At 37.4% G+C, this 27,573-nt stretch overlaps 1 protein-coding gene across 4 annotated transcripts in view; it reads left to right on the plus strand.

Moving 5' to 3' along the window:
• clec16a (C-type lectin domain containing 16A) overlaps positions 1-27,573 on the plus strand; it is a 72,752-nt gene that overhangs the window by 26,815 nt on the left and 18,364 nt on the right. For 3 of the 4 annotated variants that reach the window (XM_053652222.1, XM_053652237.1, XM_053652243.1), the window contains 9 exons: positions 2,988-3,219; positions 5,771-5,894; positions 6,422-6,522; positions 8,330-8,449; positions 9,282-9,391; positions 10,776-10,820; positions 16,210-16,260; positions 16,444-16,572; positions 20,190-20,310. In XM_053652222.1, coding sequence (XP_053508197.1) covers positions 2,988-3,219; positions 5,771-5,894; positions 6,422-6,522; positions 8,330-8,449; positions 9,282-9,391; positions 10,776-10,820; positions 16,210-16,260; positions 16,444-16,572; positions 20,190-20,310 — 1,033 coding nt within the window. The remainder of the gene's footprint in view (positions 1-2,987; positions 3,220-5,770; positions 5,895-6,421; positions 6,523-8,329; positions 8,450-9,281; positions 9,392-10,775; positions 10,821-16,209; positions 16,261-16,443; positions 16,573-20,189; positions 20,311-27,573) is intronic. The other variant, XM_053652229.1, reaches the window with a different exon arrangement.

Here is a 27,573-nt window from a genome sequence, read left to right on the forward strand (position 1 = left end):
CACACACACACATATATATACATATACACACACACATACACAAATGGATAGATATGTGTGTACATGCATGCATGTGTGTGTGAATATATTATACACACACACATGTATGTATATGTACACACATATCTCTCTCTCTCTATGTATATATATGTGTATACATAGATATGTGTGTATGTATGTATGTGTGTGTATATAAATATAATATATATAGATAGATATGTGTGTACATGTACATGCATGCATGTACGTGTATATATATATAGATAGATAGATATATGTGTATATATATAGATATGTGTGTGTGTACTTGTACATGCATGTGTGTATATATACACACACACAACACAGCCATCACACTGAGAGTTGTCGGTGTGCTTCCAAGTAAACTCTATTGAAATAGTGATTCACTTCCTGTTGATTCAGAGTCTAATCAGAACACGTCGTGTTTTTTGGGTTGTTGTTCTTTTATAGATTTTTTGCGAGCTGTTAAACTGAGCAAAGGACTATACTGCATTGCTGCTGAAATGCACCATGTTTTGGAGATATGGATCAAATGAACATAAAGAGAAAATAAACACGTTATGTGATGAACAAAATGTTTGTTTATAGAATTATGTAATCATTTATTTACTGTTCTCTGTGTTCTCCATACTCTGGTGATTTTTTTTTTTGCCTACTGGCAAGACTTGATTACGTTTTTTAATAATTTCGGACCACTTATGTTTTCAGCCCCACATTTGCTTCAGACACCTGTTGTTTTTTGTTTGTTTGTTTTTTTGCTTTTTGGTTTGCTTACTTGCATGCAGTCTGAAAACCAAATTTCAAACCAACCAAAAGAATGAATTTTACTCTAATTCGGACTGGGAAAGCGGACTAATAGGTATGAAATCCTCCTTAGTTTTGAGTCAAAAACATTTTAGTAGTGTAAAAAAAAAAAAAAAAGGAACATTGTGCTCGCTCGCTTTCTTCACGCACCTTAAAAACTCTTTGGTGCTAATTTAGAGTTGACTTTGCATGCTTCCTGGTGTGTGAATTCCTTCTGTGCTTTTTGAGTCACCATGGAAAATCTTGTGACTACGCCACCACGGCGTGCTCACCTTTGGTACGTGGCCCATGTTTTAATTTCTCGAACCATTTCACAGGAGAGTTCCTTTTTTCTCTGAATGCTTTTGAAGTGCTCTGCGAAGAGCTAGACCCCCACGAGGTCCTGTGTGGGCCGCTGCATCTGCCCCCTCGTCTCAGAATGACTGGCAGATTTCGGCGTGGTGTGAGGTGGGGTCGTTCTCCAGCATCACATCCATCAATCCTCTTCCCCATCTGCTTCCTGTTTTCAGATCACACACGTGCACGTTTCTGAGAAGCCGCTAGCCGTGTTCCTAGTACCTGCCCTTCATGTGGCATCGTGCTTATCAGGGGCTGCGACTGTCATTTACAGTGCGGTTTGCACAATTTCAGTTTCAAACACAGTTTTTTCAGGTCCTCGGCCTATTTTGGTGGACCGTTTTCTTTTTTTTTTCTTTTTTTCTTTTCGCTCTCTGCGCTATATGCATGTGTGTTTGTCAGGAAGAAAACAAAGGAAGTGTGTACGTGATAAAGATCTTACCTTGTTTTTTTCGGTGTCTTCGCAGAAAGGTTTAGAAACCATGAAATTTAGTTAGGTGTGATGTGTGAACCAGAGTCCAGTTTTCAGTATCATTTACACTGCCTGATTGGTTTAATGCAGGATGTTTGACATCTTTGCAAAGTGCAAGTGCTTCATGTTGCTTTAGAGATTTATTATTGCACAGAGCACGGTCCACACACTCGGTCTGTACAGTATCAAAAGGATTTCTTTTGCACAGCCTGCGCACTTTCATCTCCCTCGATGATGCACCAAAGTCATGCGTTCAAGTTTTTTGTTTGTTTGTTTGTTTTATTTTAGCTTAAATTGTTTTTTTGTCTCTTGTCAGCTCTAGACCAGAGCTTTGGTTTTCAATGCGTTTGGCTTTCACTGATTTCAAACTGAACCATGACTGGAATTGAACGTAAGGGTTTTTTGTTTTATTTTTTGTTTTCCCTTCCCCATTTGTCACCTACACCGCCTAATGGAATAATGTTGTGATATTAGAATATGTAATTTCAGATCTCAAAATTAAAACGCAAAATGTAAAACAGCAACTGAGATGAACAGAAAAAGTTTTGCATTTATATCTTGGAAACGGGAAGTCGGAGCTCAGAATGACATCGTATTCAACTGGTGAAGGAAACATGGACGTCTCCAGCACCAAGCTAGCCGAGTTAACTGTGTGTATGTATACACTGAGTGATGTATATTTTCCTCCTCAGAGTCAGTGTTATAGAATTAACATGTGAGCTCGTCTGTATGCAATATGTGCTGAACTCAGGCTTGAGGGGGCTTTTTTGTTTGTTTTTTTCCTGGGCGGAGGTCAGGAATCACGAGTTATGACTTTTAGTCGAACGCTGCATTAATCTCATAATTCTGCATCCTTTATTATTATTCTAATTGTCTAGACTTTAATATGACAAGTGAAGCATGTGACGTCAAAAATGGAAATTAGTTACGTTTACAAACGTAATCAACTTTATAGTCTTGTTTTGTATTTGAGGGGATAAAAGTAATGCAGAAAAGGACTAAGCTTTTTAACTTGATCACTTAGCTCTATAAATATCACAAATAAATAACAGGTAATTTTTTTTTGTGATGTTGCAATAATTAGAATTTTTCTGAGGTACGTTGAAAATTGTTGAAAAAAATGACTTTTTTTAAGTCATGTTTGTAATACTTTTTTTTAAAACCTTGTTTTTATGTTTTTGTAAAAATCTGATATTTTTTAAATATGCTGTCTCGCTGTATCTCACTTTATAAATTATAGTCTCGAGACACTCTGTGTGCTCTAGCAGGTGCTGGTATATTGAATTGTCTTTGTACATCGAAATTTGTGGATTTTATAGACAGACATGTTTTCTGTGGGTTTTTTTCCCCCCAGTCCAACGCTGGAGTGCGCCGCTTCACCAAGCCGACGGAGAGTCTGGAGCGCTCGTTGGAGATGAGCCGGCATCGAGGCAGGAAGAAGACGCAGAAGAGGCCCAACTACAAGAACGTGGGGGAGGAGGACGAGGAGGAGAGAGGAGCCGAGGAAGGCCCGGACGAAGAGAAGGAGAAGGCTAAAGGTACAGATGCTAGCTCAAAGGCCAGCAGGACGAGTGGGGACACGGAAGGTGAGTGGCCCCAGATGAATGTCCCACCATCACTGACTGACCCTCTGTTCTCCAGAGCGCCCCCTACAGCCGTGGAGCTGCTCTCTGAACTGGCCTCCAAGTGACGCTAATACTGTCCTTATAAATAGCGCGGTGTCTTTCCATCATGCAGTGACTTTAATCAAAGTTTAAGCCTTGGATACGCTATGGCTATCAGATTTCACTCTTTAGCTAACTTTTTAAATCTCAATGAACATGGAGGACCTTCCCAAAAGATTCATGTCTTGAACTTTTCGAATTTGTTCTGCTATCTCAGGACGTCCTCCATTTTGGAACTTCACTGCCTCTGTGAAGGTTTTTTTCTCCCTTGATCTACATTCTACATTCTCTGTTTTCGTGCTCTTAAGTTTCATTGGCTGTTGACGAGATCCAATCAGATTTGAGTTGTTTGAATTTAGACTTTAGTTTGAAAAAAAAAATCATACTTGTACTCTTTTACATAAAAGCAAATGCAAAGTGAAAGACAAATCAGAAATCAAAACACAGGAAATATAATATAGGAAAAAGTTGCAGAAAAATAGCTGAATAAAGTTATTAAATTAACAAATGTTCGTTTACGTGAAGTAGTGTTAGGAAATTGGCGAGAAACCAGACACTTGTGTTCGTGGAACTACTGGTACTCTTGTCATTTGTGGGTGTGGCTTGTCCACTGTTTTAGTTCCAATTAGAACTGTATAAGCTATAAATCGCTTCTTTAATACAAATTAAATAACGCACTAATTAGCTTCCTTCCAAGATTTATTTATCTTTGTATTGTCTACACATATTTTACATCACAGGATATGATTAAAAAAAAAAAAACCATGCTTATAAGATTTCCTTCTATTAATTATTAGAACTTACCAGCACTGACTTGGCACCACTGTGATTCCTGGCTATAATCATAAAAATTGTTGTGCAATATCCCTCATGTTTCACCGAAATAGTTTGCCTGGACAATCTGAGTAACATACATTAATCAGAAGTATGAATTCGTCTCAGAATTAATCTTGACCCCAGGCAAACTTTGCTTCACACTCAGGATGCTAAAACCTGCTTCAGCATGTTTAGGACTTTCAGTTCCACTAGATTTCCCAGTAAGGACCAGAATCTGGATTTTCGCTGGAACTCTGAATGCTTCAGAAGTTGATGTGTCCAAACAGAGTCAGTTCCCAGAGCTCTCCACTGCCAGTTTTCCATCCTGTCCATGTGCCAGTGGTCACTTTGGTCCACATTCGTTCTGTGCCGTCCACCTCATGGTCATTCTCATGATAGTTGTGATAACATTCTGACAGCCGTGTGTCCACAGCTCACGGAGAAACTGCAGCATCTGTAAACAATTTAGGATTGTTTTACATCAGTGGATGATTCCTGGCTAGGCCCTGAACTTGTCACCGAGTCAAATCCAAATTTTATTGGTCACACACAGTACGATGTGCAGTAAAGCAGAATTTACATAAAGCAGAATTTCTGAAAGTATGGACTATATGAGGAATAAAGTGTAGATATGTGCAATACAATGCTGTGCAACATCGAGCTGATGTAGCTGCAGTGAAATAACTAACGTGTGTGTATATATATTTATGTATATTAAGAAATGTATATAAATGAGGGGTGGTATGGGTACAGCCCCCTCCGGAAGTATTGGAATAGCAAGGCCAATTTGATTGTTTTCTCTATACATTTGAAGGCATTTGGGTTTCAGATCGAAAGATGACTATGAGACGATAGATAAGAATTTCAGCTTTCTGTTCCTCATATTTACATCTAGATGTGTTAAACGACTTAAAACATGGCACCTTTGGTGGCAGACCACCCAATTTTTAGGTGAGCAAAAGTATAAGAACAGATAGTCTTAAAGCAAATGAAAGTAAATAACACTTAATATTTGGTTGCATATCCAAATACTAGGAAATTCATATAAAACTTCTTATCAAAGTTTCTTTTCCGAGTTTTCATGCTGATAATGCGTGTATTTAGTAATGAAACACGTTGTATTAAATTGGAAGAGAATGCAGAACGGCAGCGTTTTCACTCAGACTTTTGAACCCCACTTTATATACTGTGTGTGTATATACTGTATATTGATGACTGAAATCCTCCATTTGAAAAGACCAACATAATTGTTTCTTTTGCAGTAGATAGTAAATCAATAATAGGAAGAAGCTCATGTTTATAAAATGAAAAAAAGATTTGTGGTTGATTTAGTGGTCACTCTGACCTGATCACCAATACTTTAGTGTGACGGCAAAGTTGAAGAAGTCTAGACTGTCTGTTTGTGGTTTCTACTGTAGGAGTTCTGCAGAAATACCGCCGTAGTGAAGCAACGCCAAGGTTTCATAATGACGCGTCCATCTCCATCCTGCTGTGTGAACTTTACTGGGCTGTTTTCTGTTTAAGTTGTGCATCCCCCCACCCTATTGACTTGCATTCACATAGTTAACAAGTCCAGAGTGTGGATTTTTGCAGTGTGATGTGATGAACAGGGACGCTGTATTTGTGTGTGTGTGTGCGTGCATGCGTGCGTGTGCAGAGATTGAGATGGTGGTGATGGAGAAGTGTAAGATCTCAGACGTGTCCATGCTGACTGAGCAGAACATCACGGATGAGGAGAAAACCGCCGCAGCCGCTGCAGGAACGGAGGGACAGAGGAGCAGGTGCTCCTTTTTTTATTAGTATTCCAAATGAATATTCATGAGCCTGTGGCGCAAACAAACATGAACAGGTAGCTGTAGCTCATGTAAACAACTGAAATTGTGCTTTTATCATTTTATAAATAAATATGTGGCTAAATGTTGCCTAGGATCACAAAATATTCCAGGATGTATAAATGCATACATACGAATATATAAATTAGAAATGTCCTGTTGTTATCCCATACATTCTAATTATCACTATGATTAGATAACTTAGGATTAGGTAGCTGGATAGTTTAATGAATACCAAATGACTTCCTGACTTCCGCTATGCTCTATATGCTCACTATTGAGAGTACAGCAGAACGGTGTTGTTACTAGGGCTGTTAAAATTAATTTCACTATTTAAATATTATACAGATATCAATGTTTATTTTTGTGGCTCAATTTGGATGAGGTCCAGATGCGGTCTGGGAGTTTCTTGTCTGACGGAAGAGCGTGTGAAAGTGACTGTGGTGTGTGCGCGTGTGCATATGTGTGTCATGCAGGCCCTTCTTGGACATGGTGTACAATGCCCTAGACTGTGAGAAGGAGGACTACAATGCCCTCTTTGTCCTCTGCCTCCTCTTCGCTATGTCTCACAGCAAAGGTATACACGTACGCACAGACACACACACACACACACACACACACACACACAGACAATATGCTGTGTAATGTAGTGTGTATAAAGTCTTATTACAATAATCATATCATTGCTCACGTCACATTTCAATCCTGTTCACATTGGCTGAAATTTTTTCCCCCATTTTTACGTTATTGTGTTGCTGTAACCAGAAAGACTAACTAACTAATTAACCAACCAACTAACTCTTCATATTTCCACATTACACAGTAATTAAGTAATCATTCGATTGGGTGATTGATTACTTGTGTTATTAGTTACTGTGTAATTTGGAAAGATGAATAACTAATTAGTGAATTAATTGGTCATTTATTTGTTTTTTTTAATATAATATTTTCAGTTAAAGTAATCAAATTTACTTTTAGTTATTTCTTATTGTTTTATTTCTGTTAGTATTTTATCGCATTTAGGCTTTTTACAAATTTTATTGTAGTAGTTTATTTTATTTTGGGGATTTGTTTGTTTAAAAAATAAAATTCATAATATTTTAAGAATAAAGTCGTAACATTACGAGAAAAAAAGAGTTTATGATATTATGAGAAAAGAAATTACAGTATTTTGAGAATAAAATATCTGTTGCTGAAGTATTATTAAGTAATATTAAGTAATATTATTATCATTTTTTAAGTATTTCTTTCTTTTTTGTGGATCTGAAATGCACAATTCTGTCATAGTATTATGACTTTATTCTCAACATATAGAGGTTTTTTTTCTCTCGAAGTATTATGACTGTTTTGTCATAATAAGTATTCTCATATATTGCAAATTATTTCTCAGAATATCGCATGTTGTGACTTTTTACTCTTAAATATTGCATTTAATCTTGTTTTTTTGTTTGTTTGTTTGTTTGTTTGTTTTTTTAAACAGGCCCTGAAACACTGTCTTGTCTTATTATAGGGATGTGTTAAATGTAGCAGCTTATTTTTGTTTGTTTGGTTTGGTTTTATTTATTTATTTGTTTGTTTATTTTGGTTCTTTGTATTCATGGCACATGGTTAAGAGCGAAAGTTTGCATACATTTAGGATTACCTTTAGAAAGATGTAATTTAAGCAGTAAGACATTTAACAAACAACAGAATGCTTATTTGAATAGTTTGTGCCTAATCTGCAGCATCTTCTTCCTGTTTGTAATTTTTGCATAACATTTAATTTCACTTTAGATTTCTTAAAACGGTATTCATTAATTATAATATTGCTGACAGGAGCTGTAACACTGTCTGTCTCATTACTCTGTAATAGAAATAATAGCATTAATATAATAATAAGAGATAAATAATATGATGAAATGCCACAAGAATGGATGGTGTACATTACTGCCTTATAATAAGGTCATTTTACGAACATGTGACCTCCAATGAAATGGAAATGATGTCGTTGAGGATCATTTTTTAGTTCTTACAATAAAATGATCTATAAAAATAAATGCCAGGAGAAAACAAATCATAGAATGTGTCAAAAAGGGCTCGTTTAAACTCGTGTAAAGCTGTAGTGTTGTGAGAATGATTATATCCTTGGCCAGGTTCCTCTTGCAAAAGAGATCATTTGATCTTCCTGGTAAAATAAAGGTTAAAAAAATAACAATAAATAGATCCTGCATTCTTGTTATAATTTGGATCATCATACAGGTCTGTGATCCAAAGCACGTCCAAAGCATGCGTTCACACGCACGTAAGCTCGCACGTACACACATGAAAACTTTTTTTTTTTACATGTCTGTCCCATTCCTCTGACTTATACCTTATTGAAAATGTGTGTGCGCATGTGCATGCAGGTATAAACCCAGAGTTGCTGGAGAAGATCCAGCTGCCGGTTCCAGGTCAGGAGAGGAGCAGCTACAGTCATGTTCTGGTGGAGAGACTGATCAGAGTCATGAACCATGCTGCTTTGCCAGGTACTCACACGTACACATTTTTATTATTTAAGGTGTAGAGCTGTCTTCATACCCTTAGGACCAAAAATTTTGCGTGTTAGGTTTTAGATCATTATCACAAACCTGAAAAATGGTTATTTAAAAGTTCCCTTCACCCATTCCCTGCACATTTGGTGCTACACATTCTTTGACTCTGTTTTCTGTCGTTATGTGTGTTTTTGTTTGGCATCAGTGTGTTTTGTTTGACGTCAACAACCTTGAGTATTGAGAAAATTACTAAAAATAGATTTATACAGTGCTTTAGTAAAAACTCAGGGTTGCTTTATATTAGGACTGGGCAATATGACGATATAATAATGATATTGTCACAGTACACAATGTCACAATACCAAGATATCTCTAAAAACGTATATTTATTTTAAAAGTAACTTTTTATCAATTTAATTACTGACTACTGAAGCAGCTGATGTGATTTTGTACTTAATTTGAAATGTAAAATGTTTATCTATTAAATTTTTTTGTAATTGTCTTCCTCTCCTTATTATTATTATTATTATTTAGTTTTGTTTTTGTTTTTTCAGATTTTAGCCATCATTTAAATTTTTGAAAAACTCCACTTTATAATTGAATTAATAGCCTTAATACGAATAATATGATGTAAGTGCCTTTGATGAATACCACCACCACAATAACTTATGTAGAAATACTTCCTTACAATAACATACTTTTCCTAAGCAGTGACCTTGAGTAAACCTGAACTGCTGCTGTTTGTTCCAGCTTGGATCTGATAACGAGTGATTTATGATTTTAATGTTTTCTGCTTGTTGTTGTTTATATTTCTCGTCTCTGTCAGACGGGAGGGTGCGCTTGGCCACTCTGGAGCTGAGCTGTCTTCTCCTGAAGCAGTCGGTGCTGTCCGGCACTCGGTGCATCGTCAAGGATGTCCACCTGGCTTGTCTGGAGGTACGCATCCACCCGAAACGCGTCATCAGGAAGTTGGGTAGCGCCGGGACCCGCTGCAATGCAGTTTCTGAATAAATCATAGCGCAGCCGTGTGGCTCAGTCAGACTGTACAGATTTACATATACAAGAGATAGAGAATGAGTCACCGAGGCACGTTTGGTAAAGCAGGAATTTTACAACCTAAATTACTCGATCCTCAAGGGAAACTCCCTATTATTTTACTGACTTCTTTAAAACTGTTTTACTTTTACTTTTTACTGGTAAGAAATCTGGCATTTACAGGAAGTCGGTCATATTTCTCGCAAAAGTTCTTAGGCAGATGCTGTAAAGCACCTTTAATAACAATGAAAATAATTACCATAAAGAGCAGTAAATACACTAGACAAAATACACCAAACTGTTATTCAAAGAGGGAACAAATTGTGTTCAAAAATACTGACTGTATATACTATGTATATAAAAAGGGAAAGATATGGATATGGTCAGTAATACAAAATTAAGTGCGCTTCAAAATTACTAAGAGCTATTAAAAGAAAGGATTTGAGGATTTGAAAGGAGGAACATCATACATTTCCTGTAAGTTCCTGATTAAGTAAAAGTAAAAAATTTCCCATTATGAGGAATCGTACAGGGATCCAGTAATTCAAGTCTGTATACAAAGTAATTTAATAACATACAAGCTCTTGATTGTTTCACAGTAAACTGTGAAGCATACCATGACTAAACACCGCCTGTCACAGGCTGTTGTAGGAAGGGTTACTGTTCCCACCCTGATGTGGATTATTGTCCTCTTATGCCACAGCAATTTATTGTTATTAAAGAACGACACATCACGCATGTATGCCATACTTTTAAACAAAAATAAATAAATAAAAAACACGGCTTGTCGTGTTACTGAGAAACTACAAAAAGCGTAAACTCCTCTGTCCCGATGATGTCGGAAAACTTTTGTAAAAGTTACAGCTTTACCTCAGATAGTTACAAAGCGCTGACACGGGAGACTCCTTCCATAAACATGTAAACTTCACCGTATCAAAGATTATACCCCTTTTTTTAAATTTTATAAATCTGTTTGTTATTAGTAGAACGTCCACCGAACAAGCCCCTGTGAATGAGCTGTTACCATAGAAACGATAACGAAGTAATTTTATAGGAAATTAATCATCACTTTCTGACCAATCAGGATCCAGAATATAACAGCGCTGTGGGATAAAGTAAAACAATAAATTTCAATCTCATGATCCATTCCTCTTTTCTCTGCCGTCTCATAAAAGTGCAGATGTTTTATTCAGAGTAACGGTCAAACATTTACGAAAACATAAAGAGCCAATTTGTCTTACATACGCATTTATGCATTTCATAACAATGCTGTTTTCTTTTCCAGGGTGCAAGAGAAGAGAGTCTTCATCTTCTACGGCGATTTTACAAGGTAAGCTAAACATGCTTTCATTCTAGGGTTATGAAAAGAAAAGAAAAACAACATAAAAAGGTTTAGTGTTATTTATACACATATATATGTATATGTGTGTGTGTAATATATATATATATATATATATATATATATATATATATATATATATATATATATATATATGTATATATGTGTGTGTATTTTGGCTCACAGAACTAACGTTTTCCAATAAATCCTCTGTCACCTCTGAAATAATACTATCGTGTTAAACACCGACAGCTCATCCTGATGATCAGCAGTTTTTTTTTATTTAAGTTTGGGGAACTCTGGCAGTGCGTTGTCTAAACCTGTCAGACCAGCAGCATTCCTTGAAAATACACATACACTCTACTTATTGCTACAGCAGTGTGAGAGGTTCCCACGAGTCACCCAGACGTTTGATGGTGTAGCAGCTCAGCGCAGAGCTTTTCCCACATTGTGGTCTCAGGGTGGCTCAGAGAGGGAGCTGCAGCTTTCTCTACCTTCACCACACTCACTGGCTTTCTTTTTTTTCTTCTTCTTTTCTACAGTCTTGCTAAATGTTCGAGGATAGATTATGGTCTGTTCATAGTCGGTGAAATTTTTTTTTAATTGTTCAAAGAGCAAAGATAAATCTGATGGCAGATCTTTTTACAAATTCTTTAAGGAAAAAAAAACCCCAAACAGCCACTGCAGCAATGTCTCTCTGTCATGCAGCAGCTCTTCCCAAAAGAAACGGGTGTGACTTGTCATCTTGTCATGTATGCTAGTTTTCGACCTAGTATTACATTAGCAGTGTAGAAAATAAGGAATAAACCAGTGTGTCATGCTGTTCTAGGAAAATAATCAGTAACAGGTGGTGTGATGGTGAGTTATGTTATGTTATACAGTGAGGGGAAAAAAGTATTTGATCCCCTGCTGATTTTGTACGTTTGCCCACTGACAAAGAAATGATCAGTCTATAATTTTAATGGTAGATTTATTTGAACAGTGAGAGACAGAATAACAACAAGAAAATCCAGAAAAACGCATGTCAAAAATGTTATAAATTGATTTGCATTTTAATGAGGGAAATAAGTATTTGACCCCCTCTCAATCAGAAAGATTTCTGGCTCCCAGGTGTCTTTTATACAGGTAACGAGCTGAGATTAGCAGCACACTCTTAAAGGGAATGCTCCTAATCTCAGCTTGTTACCTGTATAAAAGACACCTGTCAACAGAAGCAATCAATCAATCAGATTCCAAACTCTCCACCATGGTCAAGACCAAAGAGCTCTCCAAGGATGTCAGGGACAAGATTGTAGACCTACACAAGTCTGGAATGGGCTACAAGACCATTGCCAAGCAGCTTGGTGAGAAGGTGACAACAGTTGGTGCGATTATTTGCAAATGGAAGAAACACAAAAGAACTGTCAATCTCCCTCGGCCTGGGGCTCCATGCAAGATCTCACCTCGTGGAGTTGCAATGATCATGAGAACAGTGAGGAATCAGCCCAGAACTACACGGGAGGATCTTGTCAATGATCTCAAGGCAGCTGGGACCATAGTCACCAAGAAAACAATTGGTAACACACTACGCCATGAAGGACTGAAATCCTGCAGCGCCCGCAAGGTCCCCCTGCTCAAGAAAGCACATATACATGCCCGTCTGAAGTTTGCCAATGAACATCTGAATGATTCAGAGGACAACTGGGTCAAAGTGTTGTGGTCAGATGAGACCAAAATGGAGCTCTTTGGCATCGACTCAACTCGCCGTGTTTGGAGGAGGAGGAATGCTGCCTATGACCCCAAGAACACCATCCCCACCGTCAAACATGGAAGTGGAAACATTATGCTTTGAGGGTGTTTTTCTGCTAAGGGGACAGGACAACTTCACCGCATCAAAGGGACGATGGACAGGGCCATGTACCGTCAAATCTTGGGTGAGAACCTCCTTCCCTCAGCCAGGGCATTGAAAATGGGTCGTGGATGGGTATTCCAGCATGACAATGACCCAAAACACATGGCCAAGGCAACAAAGGAGTGGCTCAAGAAGAAGCACATTAAGGTCCTGGAGTGGCCTAGCCAGTCTCCAGACCTTAATCCCATACAAAATCTGTGGAGGGAGCTGAAGGTTCGAGTTGCCAAACGTCAGCCTCGAAACCTTAATGACTTGGAAAAGATCTGCAGAGAGGAGTAGGACAAAATCCCTCCTGTGTGTGCAAACCTGGTGGCCAACTACAAGAAACGTCTGACCTCTGTGATTGCCAACAAGGGTTTTGCCACCAAGTACTAAGTCATGTTTTGCAGAGGGGTCAAATACTTATTTCCCTCATTAAAATGCAAATCAGTTTATAACATTTTTGACATGCGTTTTTCTGGATTTTTTTTTTGTTGTTATTCTGTCTCTCACTGTTCAAATAAATCTACCATTAAAATTATAGAATGATCATTTCTTTGTCAGTGGGCAAACGTACAAAATCAGCAGGGGATCAAATACTTTTTTCCCTCACTGTAGGAGCTATAATCAGTCGTTCCTTCACCAGCGCTCTTTTTTTTTTTTAATACATTTTTTTTTCAAAACCAGCTTATGTTACTGAGAAACTTTAAAAAAAAATATTTACCCCTATTAAATAAACGTCTCTTCGACAGGTTTGTGATTACACACTCAGTTCAGTTTTAATTGCTTTGTCACAGAGACTGAAATCTGGGTCACTCCCTAGACAAACAAACCAAAACAAAACAGTAAGTGTAAACCAAATCCGTTGTGTAATCATCTCCAACTGAAAGGTTTATCGTGTACTCTTTCAGTTTCAATACATTTCGTTCTCACGTAACTTCTCATTAAGTTTGGATATAGGAACTATGCCGGATTGTTCTTGTTGTGCTGGATTCCTTTGGATGCTCCGCCGTGAACCATCATGTAGGGGAAAAAATGTGTTATGCGTGCAAATTTGCAGAGTTAACAGAAGAGTCTGCCTGAAGCGTTTCACGATGATCTAATCCAAGGCTTGGGACATCCATTTTTAGATGTGCGCTGCTATTGATGGCACAAAATATTAATTACTTGCAAGAACACATCCTGCTTACTATAAACACCTCTGTGTTTAGTGTTACTAAAGCAACTCTGCGTTTTACTCATTTACATTACGATTAAAAATAAGCGTACCACAGCACTGTTGAACAAAAAAATATTTAAAAAAAAACAAAACATACCACACTGCTGGTATGTTTTGCTGGTATTAATGCGCTCGTTCTAATACGTTACAGTTTCTAAAGTAATCCGTGTTTGGAGAAGTTTGGTTCATGTTAATGGAAGGAGTCACTGGTGTCAGCACTAACAGTCAGAGTCCGTGCACACCAGCAGTTTTTATCAGAATATATTGTTTTCTATGTGAAAACGATTTGAAACCGTTTATGTGAGCAGTACAGCACGGATTGTATTCTGCCGTCTCAGCATGAGGGTGTAATAATAAATAAAAAAAGGTCAAACAAATTGCAGTCACATTATCAAATAATAAATTGGACATCAGCGTGATCAGCAGGTCTGATAAACTCATTTCTTCCACATTCATATCACGTGCAAACAGTAAAAAAAGGTGTTTTCAGGAAACAGTGATTTGCATTTATTCATTTAGCAGACGCTTTTATCCAAAGCGACTTAGAAGCAAAGCGATATATCAAGTGGAGAACAATACAAGTAGTGCTACCTTGCAAAATTTATAATTGAGTTATAGAAAAGCAAAGTACACATTTACGTTATAGGCTTCTTGGTAACATGACAAGCGGTTTGGTTTTATTAATTGGTCTTATTAATAACTTTGAGAGAAAAAAGAAAGGCTAGTGAGAAAAAAACTCTTTCATCAAATTTTCAAGATTGTAATGAGAAATTGTTTAAAAAAAAAAAAGTACAATAAAATACCAGTGTTGCAAACTCTTGACTCGACTCGACTTGGCATAATTAAAGAAGACTTGCGACTCGACTTTGACTTTGAGGTCAGTGACTTCGCGTGGACTCGAGCCATTTCACTTGGAAGTCTTGATACATTTTCAAAACCAAAGATTAAAAATGATACAGTGTGCAGTGAATCAACTGCTCTTTTACACAACAAATATTTAATAGTCATAAAATCAGCATCCTTTTTTTTTTCCAGAGTCAACGTTTAAACCAGTCAGACAGCCAATCAGCTTGGACTAGACAGCGTCAAAGCTGAAAGAGCGCTCGTTCCCCGACAACAGAGTAGGGCTGGGCAATATATCGTTATAATATCGATATTGTGATAAATGATTACACGATACACTTTTCTGAGATATCGTTGGTATAGTGATGTATTTTTTTTACGCTTTTATAAATTACAAATGAAATGGTACTGAATGGATGGGGTTGATTTGCCATCATTTTTTAAAAACTTAATCTTTGTCTTTGTAGGCATTAAAGAAAAGTATTGTCAAACTCAGTTTAATGTTTTTTTTGGTTATTTTACCACTGTTTTGAAGACAGTTTGCTAGCTATATTTCATGTGATATACAGCGTGTATTGTAGAAATGTCCTGAAGTATCGTGACATAATTTTTTTGTCATATCTCCCAGCCCTTCAACAGAGTCACTTTTATCAGACCCTGTGCCCATGTTGTGAACAGTATGAGCACGTCATGATTTGTTTAGGACTTGAAACTTAGAGTTAAGGACTTGTAATTTGACTGATTTATTAGTCTTGACTTGGGACTTGCAAAACAATGACTTGGGCCCACCTTTGTTTATAAAATTCCACACTGTAATACATTTAACATTCCACATCTTAAAAATCTGGTAAATAATCTGTTAAAGAAAAAAGTCCACCGTGCATACACCTAATGCAGAATTATAAGGTTTGTATTGAAAACTTCACACACACATTTATTTATTTATTTATTTATTTATTTATTGAGAAAGAGTGATAGATATAATCAAAATATTTAACCTTTAACTTTGATAGTGCTTTATACCTCCAAGGTCTCGGATTGCCACTGCCAATATCTGTCATATCTGCCTGTGCAGATATGATGTACTCAGGTTAATATAGAATACCCATAATGCACTGGGCAATTTGATCCATGGTGTCCATTTCATTTTGATTCCTAAAAAAATATGCAGCTTTTCAATTTCCCAGAATTACAGAGCATCTGTAAATACAAAGATACTTGGATAATAAATAAATTCCAGTTTTAAACACATCTCTGACGCTTTTATTTTTCTGTATATAAACTCATAGTCTGTTTTTTATTTTATTTAAAAGGTCTATATTTGAATAAAGTGCAGGAAAAAAAACCTCTTCTTTCTGTTTGGATGTATTGGATCTGTTTTGTATAAGATTTTCCTTTTTAGCCTCTACACTCCTGTTTCTCTGGAACTGTTCTATTTTTGCCCGCAGGGAGAGGAGATATTTCTGGATATGTTTGAAGACGAGTACAGGAGCATGACAGTGAGTCCGTTTTGCGAGTGTGTCATTGCTTTTGTTTGTTATGGTTTAAAGTATACCACCTGTGACTGTGTTTCTGCTGTAAACATCTGACTGCTACAAAAGAAATTTGCTGCACATATGAACAGAATATTCTTGAAAGGCTGATGTTTAGGATAGTCATGGTTTTGTGATGTGTGTGTTTAGAGCAAGCCTCTAAATGTGGAGTATCTCATGATGGATGCGTCTATACTCCTGCCTCCTACTGGAACGCCGTTGACTGGGATTGACTTTGTGAAGCGGCTGCCATGTGGAGACATGGAGAAAACACGCAGAGTGAGTAGGAGGGAGGGAAATAACCTAAAAATATCACATACTTTACATAGACGTTTAGGGGTTTTTTTGTATGCAAAAGCATGCACTGTCCAGTTAGACTTGACACGTATTCCATTTTATATTCTCTACATTTATTTAAGCACAGGCATCGAGGGTCAGGCGATGTGACACAAATATCATATCACTTAAGGATGGTATACTGTCCCTTCCTAAAGTATTGTAACAGCAAGGCCAATTCTGTTGTTTTTGCTGTACATTGAAGACATTCCAATTTCAACTGGGTTAAAGTCGGGTGATTGACTTGGCCAGTCTAAAACCTTCCACTTTTCCCCCCTGATTAAGTCCTTTGCTGATTTGGCAGTGTGTTTTGGATCATTGTCTTGCTGCATGATGAAGTTCCTGTTGATTTGATTGGATGCATTTCTCTGTAAATCGTGAGACAGATTGTACCTGTAAACATCTGCATTCATTCTTCTGCTACCATCATGAGTTCCATCATCAATAAAGATTAGTGAGCCTGTTCCAGAAGCAGCCATGCAAGCCAAAGCCATGACACTACCTCCACCATGTTTCACAGATGATCTTCTCTGTTTTGGATCATGAGCAGATCCTTTCTTTCTCCACTCTTTGGTAGAGGTTCATTTTGGTTCCAGATCTTTCGTGGCTCGTCTCTGTATTTCTTTGCGAATTCCAATCTGGCTTTCTGATTCTTACTGCTACTGAGTGGTTTACATCTCGTGGCCTCTCTGTTTCTGTTCTCGAAGTCTTTTTCAATAGTGGATTGTGATACCTTCATGCCTGCCCTGTGAGGTTATTGGGACTGTATATATAAAGGTTTGTCTACAATGTCCAGGAAAATAAATGATTTCTAAAGTATAAAAAATTATAATAAATTCTAATAACTTTAATGTATTATAGTAATATATTATTTTTTTTTAAAAATAGTAGACTTGAAACTAAAAAGTAAAAACTATACAGTTACTTTTCTTTTATAGTTTAAGATGGCAGCCTGATGTTAAAGTCTGTAGATGAAGCATATTATGAAGTATTCATAAAAGCCGTATTTTTCAAAACCCTTTGCATTCCATTTGTACAGCTAAACCACTGTTAATGCTTTCTGATTCATTTTGGCGAATATTTTGCTGTATAGTACATTAGTACATTGGCAAATCCAGTCTAGCTATATATTTTTTTTAAACGTGAAATTTTGTGCACTTAGCTGTGATGTAAAAGGGGCGGAGCTTGTAGCGGATGACGGACAATACGAACATGGCTGCCTGTAATGGAAAATCAAAAAAAATGCATTATTAGTAAATATGGTCCATTTGGAACACGTAGGATGTGATTTCACAGTTCTTGTGAAACACAATGAGTCATTCTCCATTTCAGTCCAGAATTCCCCGGAGATATCGCTGTGCCAGGTGTGATCAGAGGTGTACTCACCTGGTCCTTCCAGAAGTTTGTCCTGGATTTGTTTTCATATCTTCTCATGTTCTTCATGATAGTGTTTGTTTGGGCATGTTCTCAGGGGGTTTTTTTTCCCAGGAACAGTTGTAATTATTCTGAGATCATGTGACACATTAAGGGCGTGTGTCTGTATAACTTGGTCATGATGTACTTCTACACTCTTTAAAAAAAAAAAAAAAAGAGCCTGTGGAGGTGAATGGAACCAGTTTTATATTATTCATCTCTCCACCCCCCCCCCCCCTTTTTAATTTATTTAATTCTTTTTTGGGTACACGGCTTGGTGTAATGTTGAAATTGAGGAATGTCTCCACCCTGTCCTGTCACTTAATAACATGGAAAGCATTCAGAGATAAGGTTCGACTTTTTATTTGTGTGCAATTTTGATGAATGAAATGATAAATATATTTACAGCTCTCAGAGCCAATCCTTTTTTTTTTGATGAGGAGAGCTTTGAAGATAAGAATCATCTTAAAAATAAATAGAAGCCATAATTCTGCATGTTAAATCAAGATTGTGGCATTTTTCAGGTTGAAAAAAAAAAAGACACTAGCTTTTTATAAACACAAAAGTGGAAATGGGTCACTACACACTAATTACACAGAGCAGGTGCAGCTTCAGGATAAACCTATCTGGAGTCTGAGGAACACCATGACTGAAAAAGCAATTTACACACACAATGGAGAACAGCCTGATCGTTGTTTCCATTGTGGTCCAAGTTAATTCATCATGAGGCTTAGCGTCAGAGTGCTGCGTGTCTCTCGAAAGCTTCCAGAGAACTCCCGCTATAATTTAGTTCTTAGAATCGCGTGAGCTCATAGAACTCCTGATGGGACTAATTATATTCACTCGCAAAGGGCAGTCATGTAATTACGGCTCCACCTGCTCACAGAATTTGGCTTGCCTTGCCGAGGCCCTTTCCTTCCAGGGATGTTATCAGGAATGCTTTTATTTCCTCCATAAAACTCCATCTGCATGCAGCCGTGCAGTTTAAACAGCATGTTCAATGTCGAGTCTATTTATAGAGCACACTGAAGTGCTGTACAGACAGCGCGTACAGCGTAAAGATACCCAAGAGTTCCCACTGAAGTAAAAAATAACATAGAAATGACAATAATTATAGAATAAATTATATACAAATAAGATAGAAATGACAATAATTATAGAACAAATTATATATAAATAAGATAGAAATGACAATAATTGTAATAACAGTGATAATAGAAGAGATTAGGGAGAGGGGAGAATAGAAGATGATGTATTGAAAGTGGATAAAATGACAGATCCAATAATAAGTCAAAAGATTAGTTTTTAACAAATCCAGTGTGTGCACATCCTAAGGGACTGATCTGATCTCCTTTTCCTTAAACCCGGGAACGTTTAATCCAAACTTCATTACACTAGAGACTAAGGGCAGGTGTCAATTAAGATTTCAAATATGCGACTCAAAAATGTGAAACTGCAACACAGTAAAGTATTCGCTAAGCTGTTCTCATCTTTCCAACCCTGGAATAATGCAGTAAAAAGTAGTTCCGGTTTCTTTTTACATCCCTGAAGGTTTTATTGTATACATACACCATCATGGCCACACAACAAACCAATTATTCCTCTCTCTGAAGTAGTAGTTCCATCTCAAGCAGGACAGTTTTACAGATATACAGCTTTATTAACATGCAAACACGTATTGTTATTGATGGAGTTCAACAGTCTATTATTACTAAGCTTGGAGTAAAACTGGGGGGGGGGATGTACAGCAAAAAATGTCAATTCTTTTTTTTTTACCACCTTTAATTTAGTTTTGGCCAATTACCACCACCAAGGCTATCACTTGCTTCATCTGAGACACGTGAAGCCAACCGAACAAATCTTTTCAAACTGAGAGGCGCTGACCACCATCTTCTGCATACTTGATCCTCAGAGACGCCCGCGATAGTCATGGTCGAACTCACGATCTATGGATGACAGGGCGAACTCTTTTCTGTTATCTGGGAGATAACGTTAAACTGCTAAAAAGCTAGACTGATGTTACAATGGAGTAACTTATCTCAGTTAATGCTTGGCTTTCCAGAAAGAATGAACTTCATTCATATTTACTCCAAACTCTGACATAGATACGAAAAATAACTGTGTGTGTTTGTGTTTTTCCTCCACAGGCTATCCGTGTGTTCTTCATGTTGCGGGCTCTGTCCCTGCAGTTGCAAGCGGAACCGGAGACACAGCTGCCCCTGACACGCCCCGAAGACCTCATCAAGACCGACGACGTCCTCGACCTCAGTGAGTCATGAAATTTATTCATTTACTTTTTTTTCCCCCGGTAAGAAGTACATGCCCGAAATTTAAAGGTATCAAATCAGAAAGTCCACAAAACAATTGATTTTAATCAATTTTCAGACACGAATTATGTTTCAGAGCTGTTGCATTGTTCTCCTCCCTTCTTTCTTAAGATAATATTAATAATCATTTTAACCCTCAAATTACTTGATATCTGCATTATTTTGCTCTTGGTTATGTATTACCTCGCACTGCTTGACAGTTAATTATAATAATTTAGCTCCTTATATACTCGTTGCACATGTTTTAAGGGGGGAAAAATCCACTAAATCTGCACTAACCACAAAAATCTACTTTCATCTTATCACGCTAGCTTACATGACTAGCGTAATAAAAGCTGCATGCTGAACTTACCTCCACAAACAGTTTTATATTACGTTGTTCATCAAAGTAATTAAATATTTAATATATACAGTAACTAGACCGCTTTTATGAATTTGCAGAATTAGTGTGTGTTCAAATGTTTCTTTTCTTCTGAAAATTACATTCTGAACCTTTCAGATTCCAGAAAGCCACATCTCACCTGAAAGCAAAAACGAATACGTTTACGAGAATGAAAAATTGTTATATATGTTTACATGACTCCAGGTTAGAGGTGTGACAATACCACTTTATCCTTTTCCGATACAGAATCCGATATCGATACCTAATTTCTTTAAACACTGTTAAGCTACTACTTAAAATGATGTAAATAAATAGCTAAGTGAGAAAAATACATGCCGGAGCTTTCACGCAGATATCCTGTATATTGTAAATAGAATTTAAGAAAAAGAAATTTCAAATGCATTCTTTTTGTCCCCTTCCATATCCAATCCACCATTTTGTTTTGCTGATATCAGCCCGATACTTATTACGGCTACCGGATCTGTGCCGTGTCTGGTTTTGCTCGTAATCTTGAGTCAGGTCTTATATTCTCTATCCTTTCATCACCAACGCAGACTTCAAAGCAAAACGTTTCTCGATTGATCTACAATCTGATTTGTAAGCAGTCGTTTCTGTAGTCGAGATTATTTAGAGAGTTGATATCATCTTGTAATCTCATCAATAATTGGGCAAATGAGCCGTCTACTTTTGCTTGCCGTTTTAAATCAAAGGCTGAAATCATTGTAAAGGTGCCATTTTGTGATTATTATCTTGCTTCAGATAGATCATTGTGTCATGCTGATCAAAGGTTCTGAGCAAACGGTTTGTAAGATTCTGAAGCTCGTCACCAGATAAGTGCACTATATGAGATGTAGGCAGAGCCACTGATTCGTTTTAGATTTTAATCTCCATGTTCACCTTTGAGGAAATAAGTTGCAGTTAGTGTTGTTTCTCTCGATTGGAATTTTTTTCCCCCACTTTGTTTCAGATGCAGTCCTTATGTCAGACCGATTGCCTTTTAAATTATGTTAAGTCGTTACTTATGTTATTTTTGTACTTCACCTGTACACCTCAAACCACCGCCTACGCATTCTGTTTCCTGGATCATCTCCAAACCACTGCCTTTTTCTTTTTTCTTTTCTTGCACATCTATCATCACCACTCCGCTCTCTGTGGTGTCTCTCAGAGTTGAATATTTCTTTTATGTCTGCGTACCATCATTTTCCAAAACTATTTACAGTCAATGAACGTCTCGTAACGCACACCACAATCACTCCCACCACTCACATCACCCCCCCGTTTACTCTAGTAATCAGTTTTTAGCAAGTTGACCTGAGGACCTTATAATTGATGTGAATGGGGTTTTTTTTTTTCTTGTACCGGTTCATCACAGAAAACAAGCCAAGGCCGCCGAGTTTCAGGTGGGGAAAAAACTATTTAAGATGATACACAGGTCAGTTTGACCAGAGGGCCGTTCATTTGCAATGTGTAATAATGAAAGGTTTCTTATTGACTCTCACTGCATGTAGGATTATAAGACGGTGTTGACTGAGTCATTATTAGATGTTATCCTGTACTCACACCAGCAGCATCATGAGAAAGCAGACACAGTCATTCATTTTTAATGAGCGTTGGTGCTTTAGGCTGCTTTCTCATCAGCTGGTTTCCACCAGCTTGCATTTAATGTTGTTCTGTTATCAGTTAGGAATCAGGAAATTCCTGCCATGACGCAGTGGTTTCCACAAGTTCGGAAAAACCATTCAGAAATCAAACGCAAACAAGCAGAAAAAGCAAACATGGAGGACAGAGTGCTTGGAGGAGGAAGATTTGCGATATTCAGGATATTTCTATATATATACTAAACGTTATAACAGACAGTTGCTATGGTTACAGTAAGCTATTCTTATACATATCAGCCCGAAAGTTGCTCCGTTAAGAAAAAGCCTGTGTGAAAACAGCGTTAAGTGTCAGGAGGCGGAGCAAGGGTGGAGCAATGTGAAGTGGGTGGAGCAAAAAGTGTATCTGTGTGCTAATGAGAAGCAAAGTGATTAGTTTTATTATAACGTGTGAACAGTGAGATTTTTGGTGTTCTTGCTACATGTTTGCGTAGCTCAAAGTCCCCATGAAATCAAAATTGAAGTTTTGTGGCTTTTTAGTATGAATATGTTCGCCTTAAGTTCATCTATAAGATGTTTCGGAGTGCGCTCCAAAGCCATAACAGAACTCACATTTAGAAGATGTACGCATTCAAATTGTACAGTCTCTCTCTACCACCGATACGGATCAACAATTTTCATGACATCATTCTGCACTTCAGATTCTCATCAGATTTTCTGTCCAATCAAATGCTGTCTAGAATCTGAAGTGTCCCGCCACCAACAGTTGTAGGTTTCCTGACTGTGAGGTACACTAAACGCTATTGGCTATTTAAAATGGGGGGAGGAGCCACTCAAAATGTCCCACCCTGAATTCCTGTTTCAGTGGTATTGAATAACGCATTGGGGACTTTAAATAAAAAGAAAAATGTTTTTTTTTTTATAATACTACGTCAAAATAGCTTGAAGATGGCGCTGAAGATGAAGATGGCACATGTCAAGTTTGCAGACTTAAAATGTTCACAAAGGGGTTTTATATGTTTATTAATTTATTTAAAAAAACAACAACAGTGTTGCTCCGGTTTCCTCCCCCAGTCCAAAGACATGCATGGTAGGCTGATTGGCGTGTCTAAAGTGTCCGTAGTGTATGAATGGGTGTGTGAGTGTGTATGTGATTGTGCCCTGCAATGGACTGGCACCTTGTCCAGGGTGTACCCCGCCTTTTGCCCGATGCTCCCTGGGATAGGCTCCAGGTTCCCCCGTGACCCTGAAAAGGAGTAAGCGGTTGAAGATGGATGGGTGGATGGAACAACAGTGTTAGATTTGTAATTTTAAAATATTTGCAGTAAGTAGCAGTACATATTTATTTATACGCTTACAATAATTTAATTATTTGCTTTAAGTAGAGACATGGTGACAATTAAATTTTAAAATAGCAAAAAAAAACATTTAATATGAAGTTCTGAGATTATTTTTCTGTTAATTCAGTCAGTGACACGTTAAAATTATTTTTTGTTTATTCTCTATCATTTCTATGAAGATATATTCATGTGGCATTATACAAATCATCGTTATGATTATTTAAAAAGGGTATTTCAGTCTGTAGTGTTGTGGTGTTTATAAAGCATTTATAAAGTTAACAGAATGCACTGCAACTAGTGCTGATAACACATTATATCACCCTTTTATCTATTCAGAATGCACTATGCAGAATGTTGCTTGGAAATATAACGTGTTATAAACACTACTTATAATAGGTTCTGTTCACAGTTTACTAATGTGTTACAGCCATGGCTATGAACTGTGCATGAATAGGTGCAACACTAGGTATTATGCCTTTCCAATGCATGTGTTCGTAGGTCATTATGCATAGAACCTTCATAGAATTAACATCATAGTTTGTGTTCATGCCATGCAATGACAGTTCATACCGTAAAAATAAAGTAAGTAAGTAAATATCTTCATTTGTAGATGACTGAAAAATAAGTAACTAATGTACAGTTAACATAAAATGAATATGAATGTGCAAGAACAAATCAGTTGAAAGAAATCACTGATATATAAATGACACTTCACACAGTTAGTCTCTCTCTGTGTCCCTTCCTGTTCCCCCTCTGTGTCAGTTCCTGTGAGATGTTCAGGTGTGACGCCTCCTCAGAACCCTCAGCTCTCACTCTTACAGGTAAAGAGTGGGTGTGTGGGAGAAATGACTCACTCCTGGCACCCCACGGTGAGGGGCTTGCTGGATTTAGACTTTAGCCGTCGTGGGCAGCATTCGCATCGAGCCGTTTTCCTGTAGACCTCAAATGTCTAACAGTAAGAGAGTTAGAGCTGCGCCTACACACCCTTAAAACACACACACACACAACCCATTTTGTTTTAGCCGCTGCTGACTCGTCCTTTGACTCCACACACTCGACGGTTGACTCGAGGGCGGACGCTGAGGACGAGCGTGTCCTCAAAATAACTTTCTCTGTCAGTAGTGCAGCTGCAAATCACAGGTTTACATTAATGCGCTCGTTCAAATACATTATAATACGTAATCATCGCTATAGTAATTAATTATTTAAAAGTTTTCCAACATCTTCAGGACAAAGGAGTTTATGGACCATGATGCTGTGTGGGTCTTTTTTTGTTGTTGTTTTATTGATTTATTTATTTTTGTCTTACTAACTTAACAGGAACTAACTATTTTCACAGATGTTCCACAACAATAAATGTAACTATAAATGGATAAAAAAAATTACTGTTGTCATGGTATGGGTGGGATTACAACCGGTTTAGTTAGTAACCGTGACTCCGCTTAATCACACTATGCCGTCATTGATAGTTTTCCTGTAAATATAGATGAATAATTTATGTGGAATTATAAACAGTTATTTGTAAAATGCATTTCTAAGAAATAGTGGCCTTGAAATTTCTACACGCTCCTTAAAATGCACCGAATAGTCATGAAGCTCCGTGGCTATGACCCAATCACGTCAGATTTATTATAATTACAGGATTACGCTAAAAATTTTGGAAAATTTAGCTACAGAACGTGTGTCTTAAGCAAACAGTGTTGAATTTGCAGGTCAAGCATAATTGGTTCACAGCCCTGGAGTTTGTTTAGTGACATCACAATCCCAGTTCATGCCTAGTTCTGCCACCGAATCATTGAAATACAGAAATACTTATTTTATTGTTTACGTTGTTGTTGTTGTTGTTGTCAATCGTAATCGGTATCCACAAGCAGTTTATTCTTAACACACATCACATTCCTGATAAAGAGTTTGGTGTTAAGGATGCTGAAGTCATTCTTCATTCTTGAAATAACTGTTTGTGGAACTAGACGGTACCCGTTTCGTCAGTTTCCGGAGAAGTATTAATAATATATGATGGGGGGAAAATATTACACCGTTTTTTTGTGTGTGGGTGTCTTTTTTTCGGTTGATTGTCTTTTCTTGAGCATCGGTTACATCACAGACTGGCGTAAATGAAAGAAGAGAGAAAAGTTATCTGATTTCCATTTCTGGAAATGATGCGAGTGAGAGATGATCCCGTTATGATTGTTCTTCACCACTTCAATGCTGTATGTCGATTCAGATCTGTTATAATGGGCAAGCATTAATATACACACCCCTGAGGACCTCCAGTAATGGGTGAGTGAATGGAAAAAGACCTTCAGTGACGGAGCAGCCACATGCGCGCGCACACAGACACACACATGCGCGCAAACCCTGGCAGATACTACTGATGTCATCCGTGCTATTTTTAAACTTGCAGGAAATGTCACTATTTCTGTCGCGCTCTCTCTCTCTCTCTCTCTCTCTCACACACACACAGACACATACAAAACACCTAGAGTGAAACTTACTGCTAATCAGCATCTACTGTGTATTTAACATTTTTAAAAATCTTTTTTAAATTAAATTTTAATTTCTTTAACTTCCCTCGAAGCTACATTTTAGATCATTAAAATAATTTGTTGAATAATATTTTTCTTTTTTATTTCTTAAAAAAACAATAACAACAGTGTGCAAGTGTCTCTACACATTCCCCCTCATCTGTAATCGTAGAATCTGTAAATATTCATGATTAATATACGTGATTATATAAATAAGCATAAACCCACATGCTTCCTTGTCATCCAAATCCTGTCAAAATGTCAAACCTGTTTCTGTAGCAACCACTATCTGTCGATCCCTAACAGTAATTTAGTTAGGTCATCTAGCTAGGTCAGCTGTTACTTGTGAGATTATCTTTCTTTGCTAGAATTGCTGAGCTTTCACTCAGGTTAGCTTTTCCCCCCTATGTTTATTTTTGCTTGCTACAGTAGGTTCCTTTCACTCACTAGGTTAGCGTTCATTTGCTAGGTTAGCTTGTACTCACTTGGTTAGCTTTCAGTTGCTAGTTTACCTCTCACTTATGAATGATCTTTTGCTTGCTATGTTAGCTTTCACCCACAAGCTTAGCTCTTACTCATGAGATTAGTTTTTATAAACTATGTTTATTTTTGCTCCCTAAGTTAGCTTTCATACAGGTTTGCTTTCGCTTGTTAGGTTAGCGTTTTCTCACTAGGTTTATTTTTGCTTGCTTGGTTGGTTTTCACTCACTAGGTTAGCATTCATTTGCTAAGTTAGCTTTTACTCAGTAACTTTGCTTTATGCCTGCTAGGTTAGATTTCAGTTGCTAGCTTAGCTTTTACTCATGAGATTAGTTTTTACTCACTATGGTTATTTTTGCTCACTAAGTTAGCTTTCACGCAAGTTTGCTTTTCCTTGCTAGGTTAGCGTTTATTCATGAGATTAGCTGTCATTCGTTAGGTTTATTTTTGCTTTCTAGGTTAGTTTTTACCAAGTAGGTTAGTTGGACATGCTTTTAACTGGCTAGGTTTGTTTTCACTTGCTGGCTTAGTATTCATTCACCAGCTTGGCTTTGACTTGTTAGCTTTATTTTTGCTTTGTCAGTTAGCTTTCCCTCACTAAATTAGCTTTTGTTTATTTGTTTAGCTTTGAAGTAAGCACTCAAGCAGGAAGTGAGGGAATGATTGACATCAGTCCTGTGATTGGTGAAGGTGGAGCTTACCCAAGTGTAGCCCCGCCCACTTTACATGAACAGGTTGGCAGTTTTAGAGAAATGTAGTGAGTTCATTTGAAATCAGTCACACTGAATCACGCTGGTCTCGACACAAATCATCTGACTAGCACGAAGTGTGTCACATTTTATTTCCCTTTTTTTCAGAAACCAGAAATGGAAACTCAAGTCT

The sequence above is a fragment of the Ictalurus furcatus genome, chromosome 2, assembly GCF_023375685.1.
Source record: "Ictalurus furcatus strain D&B chromosome 2, Billie_1.0, whole genome shotgun sequence".
Classification (NCBI taxonomy): Eukaryota; Metazoa; Chordata; class Actinopteri; order Siluriformes; family Ictaluridae; genus Ictalurus; species Ictalurus furcatus.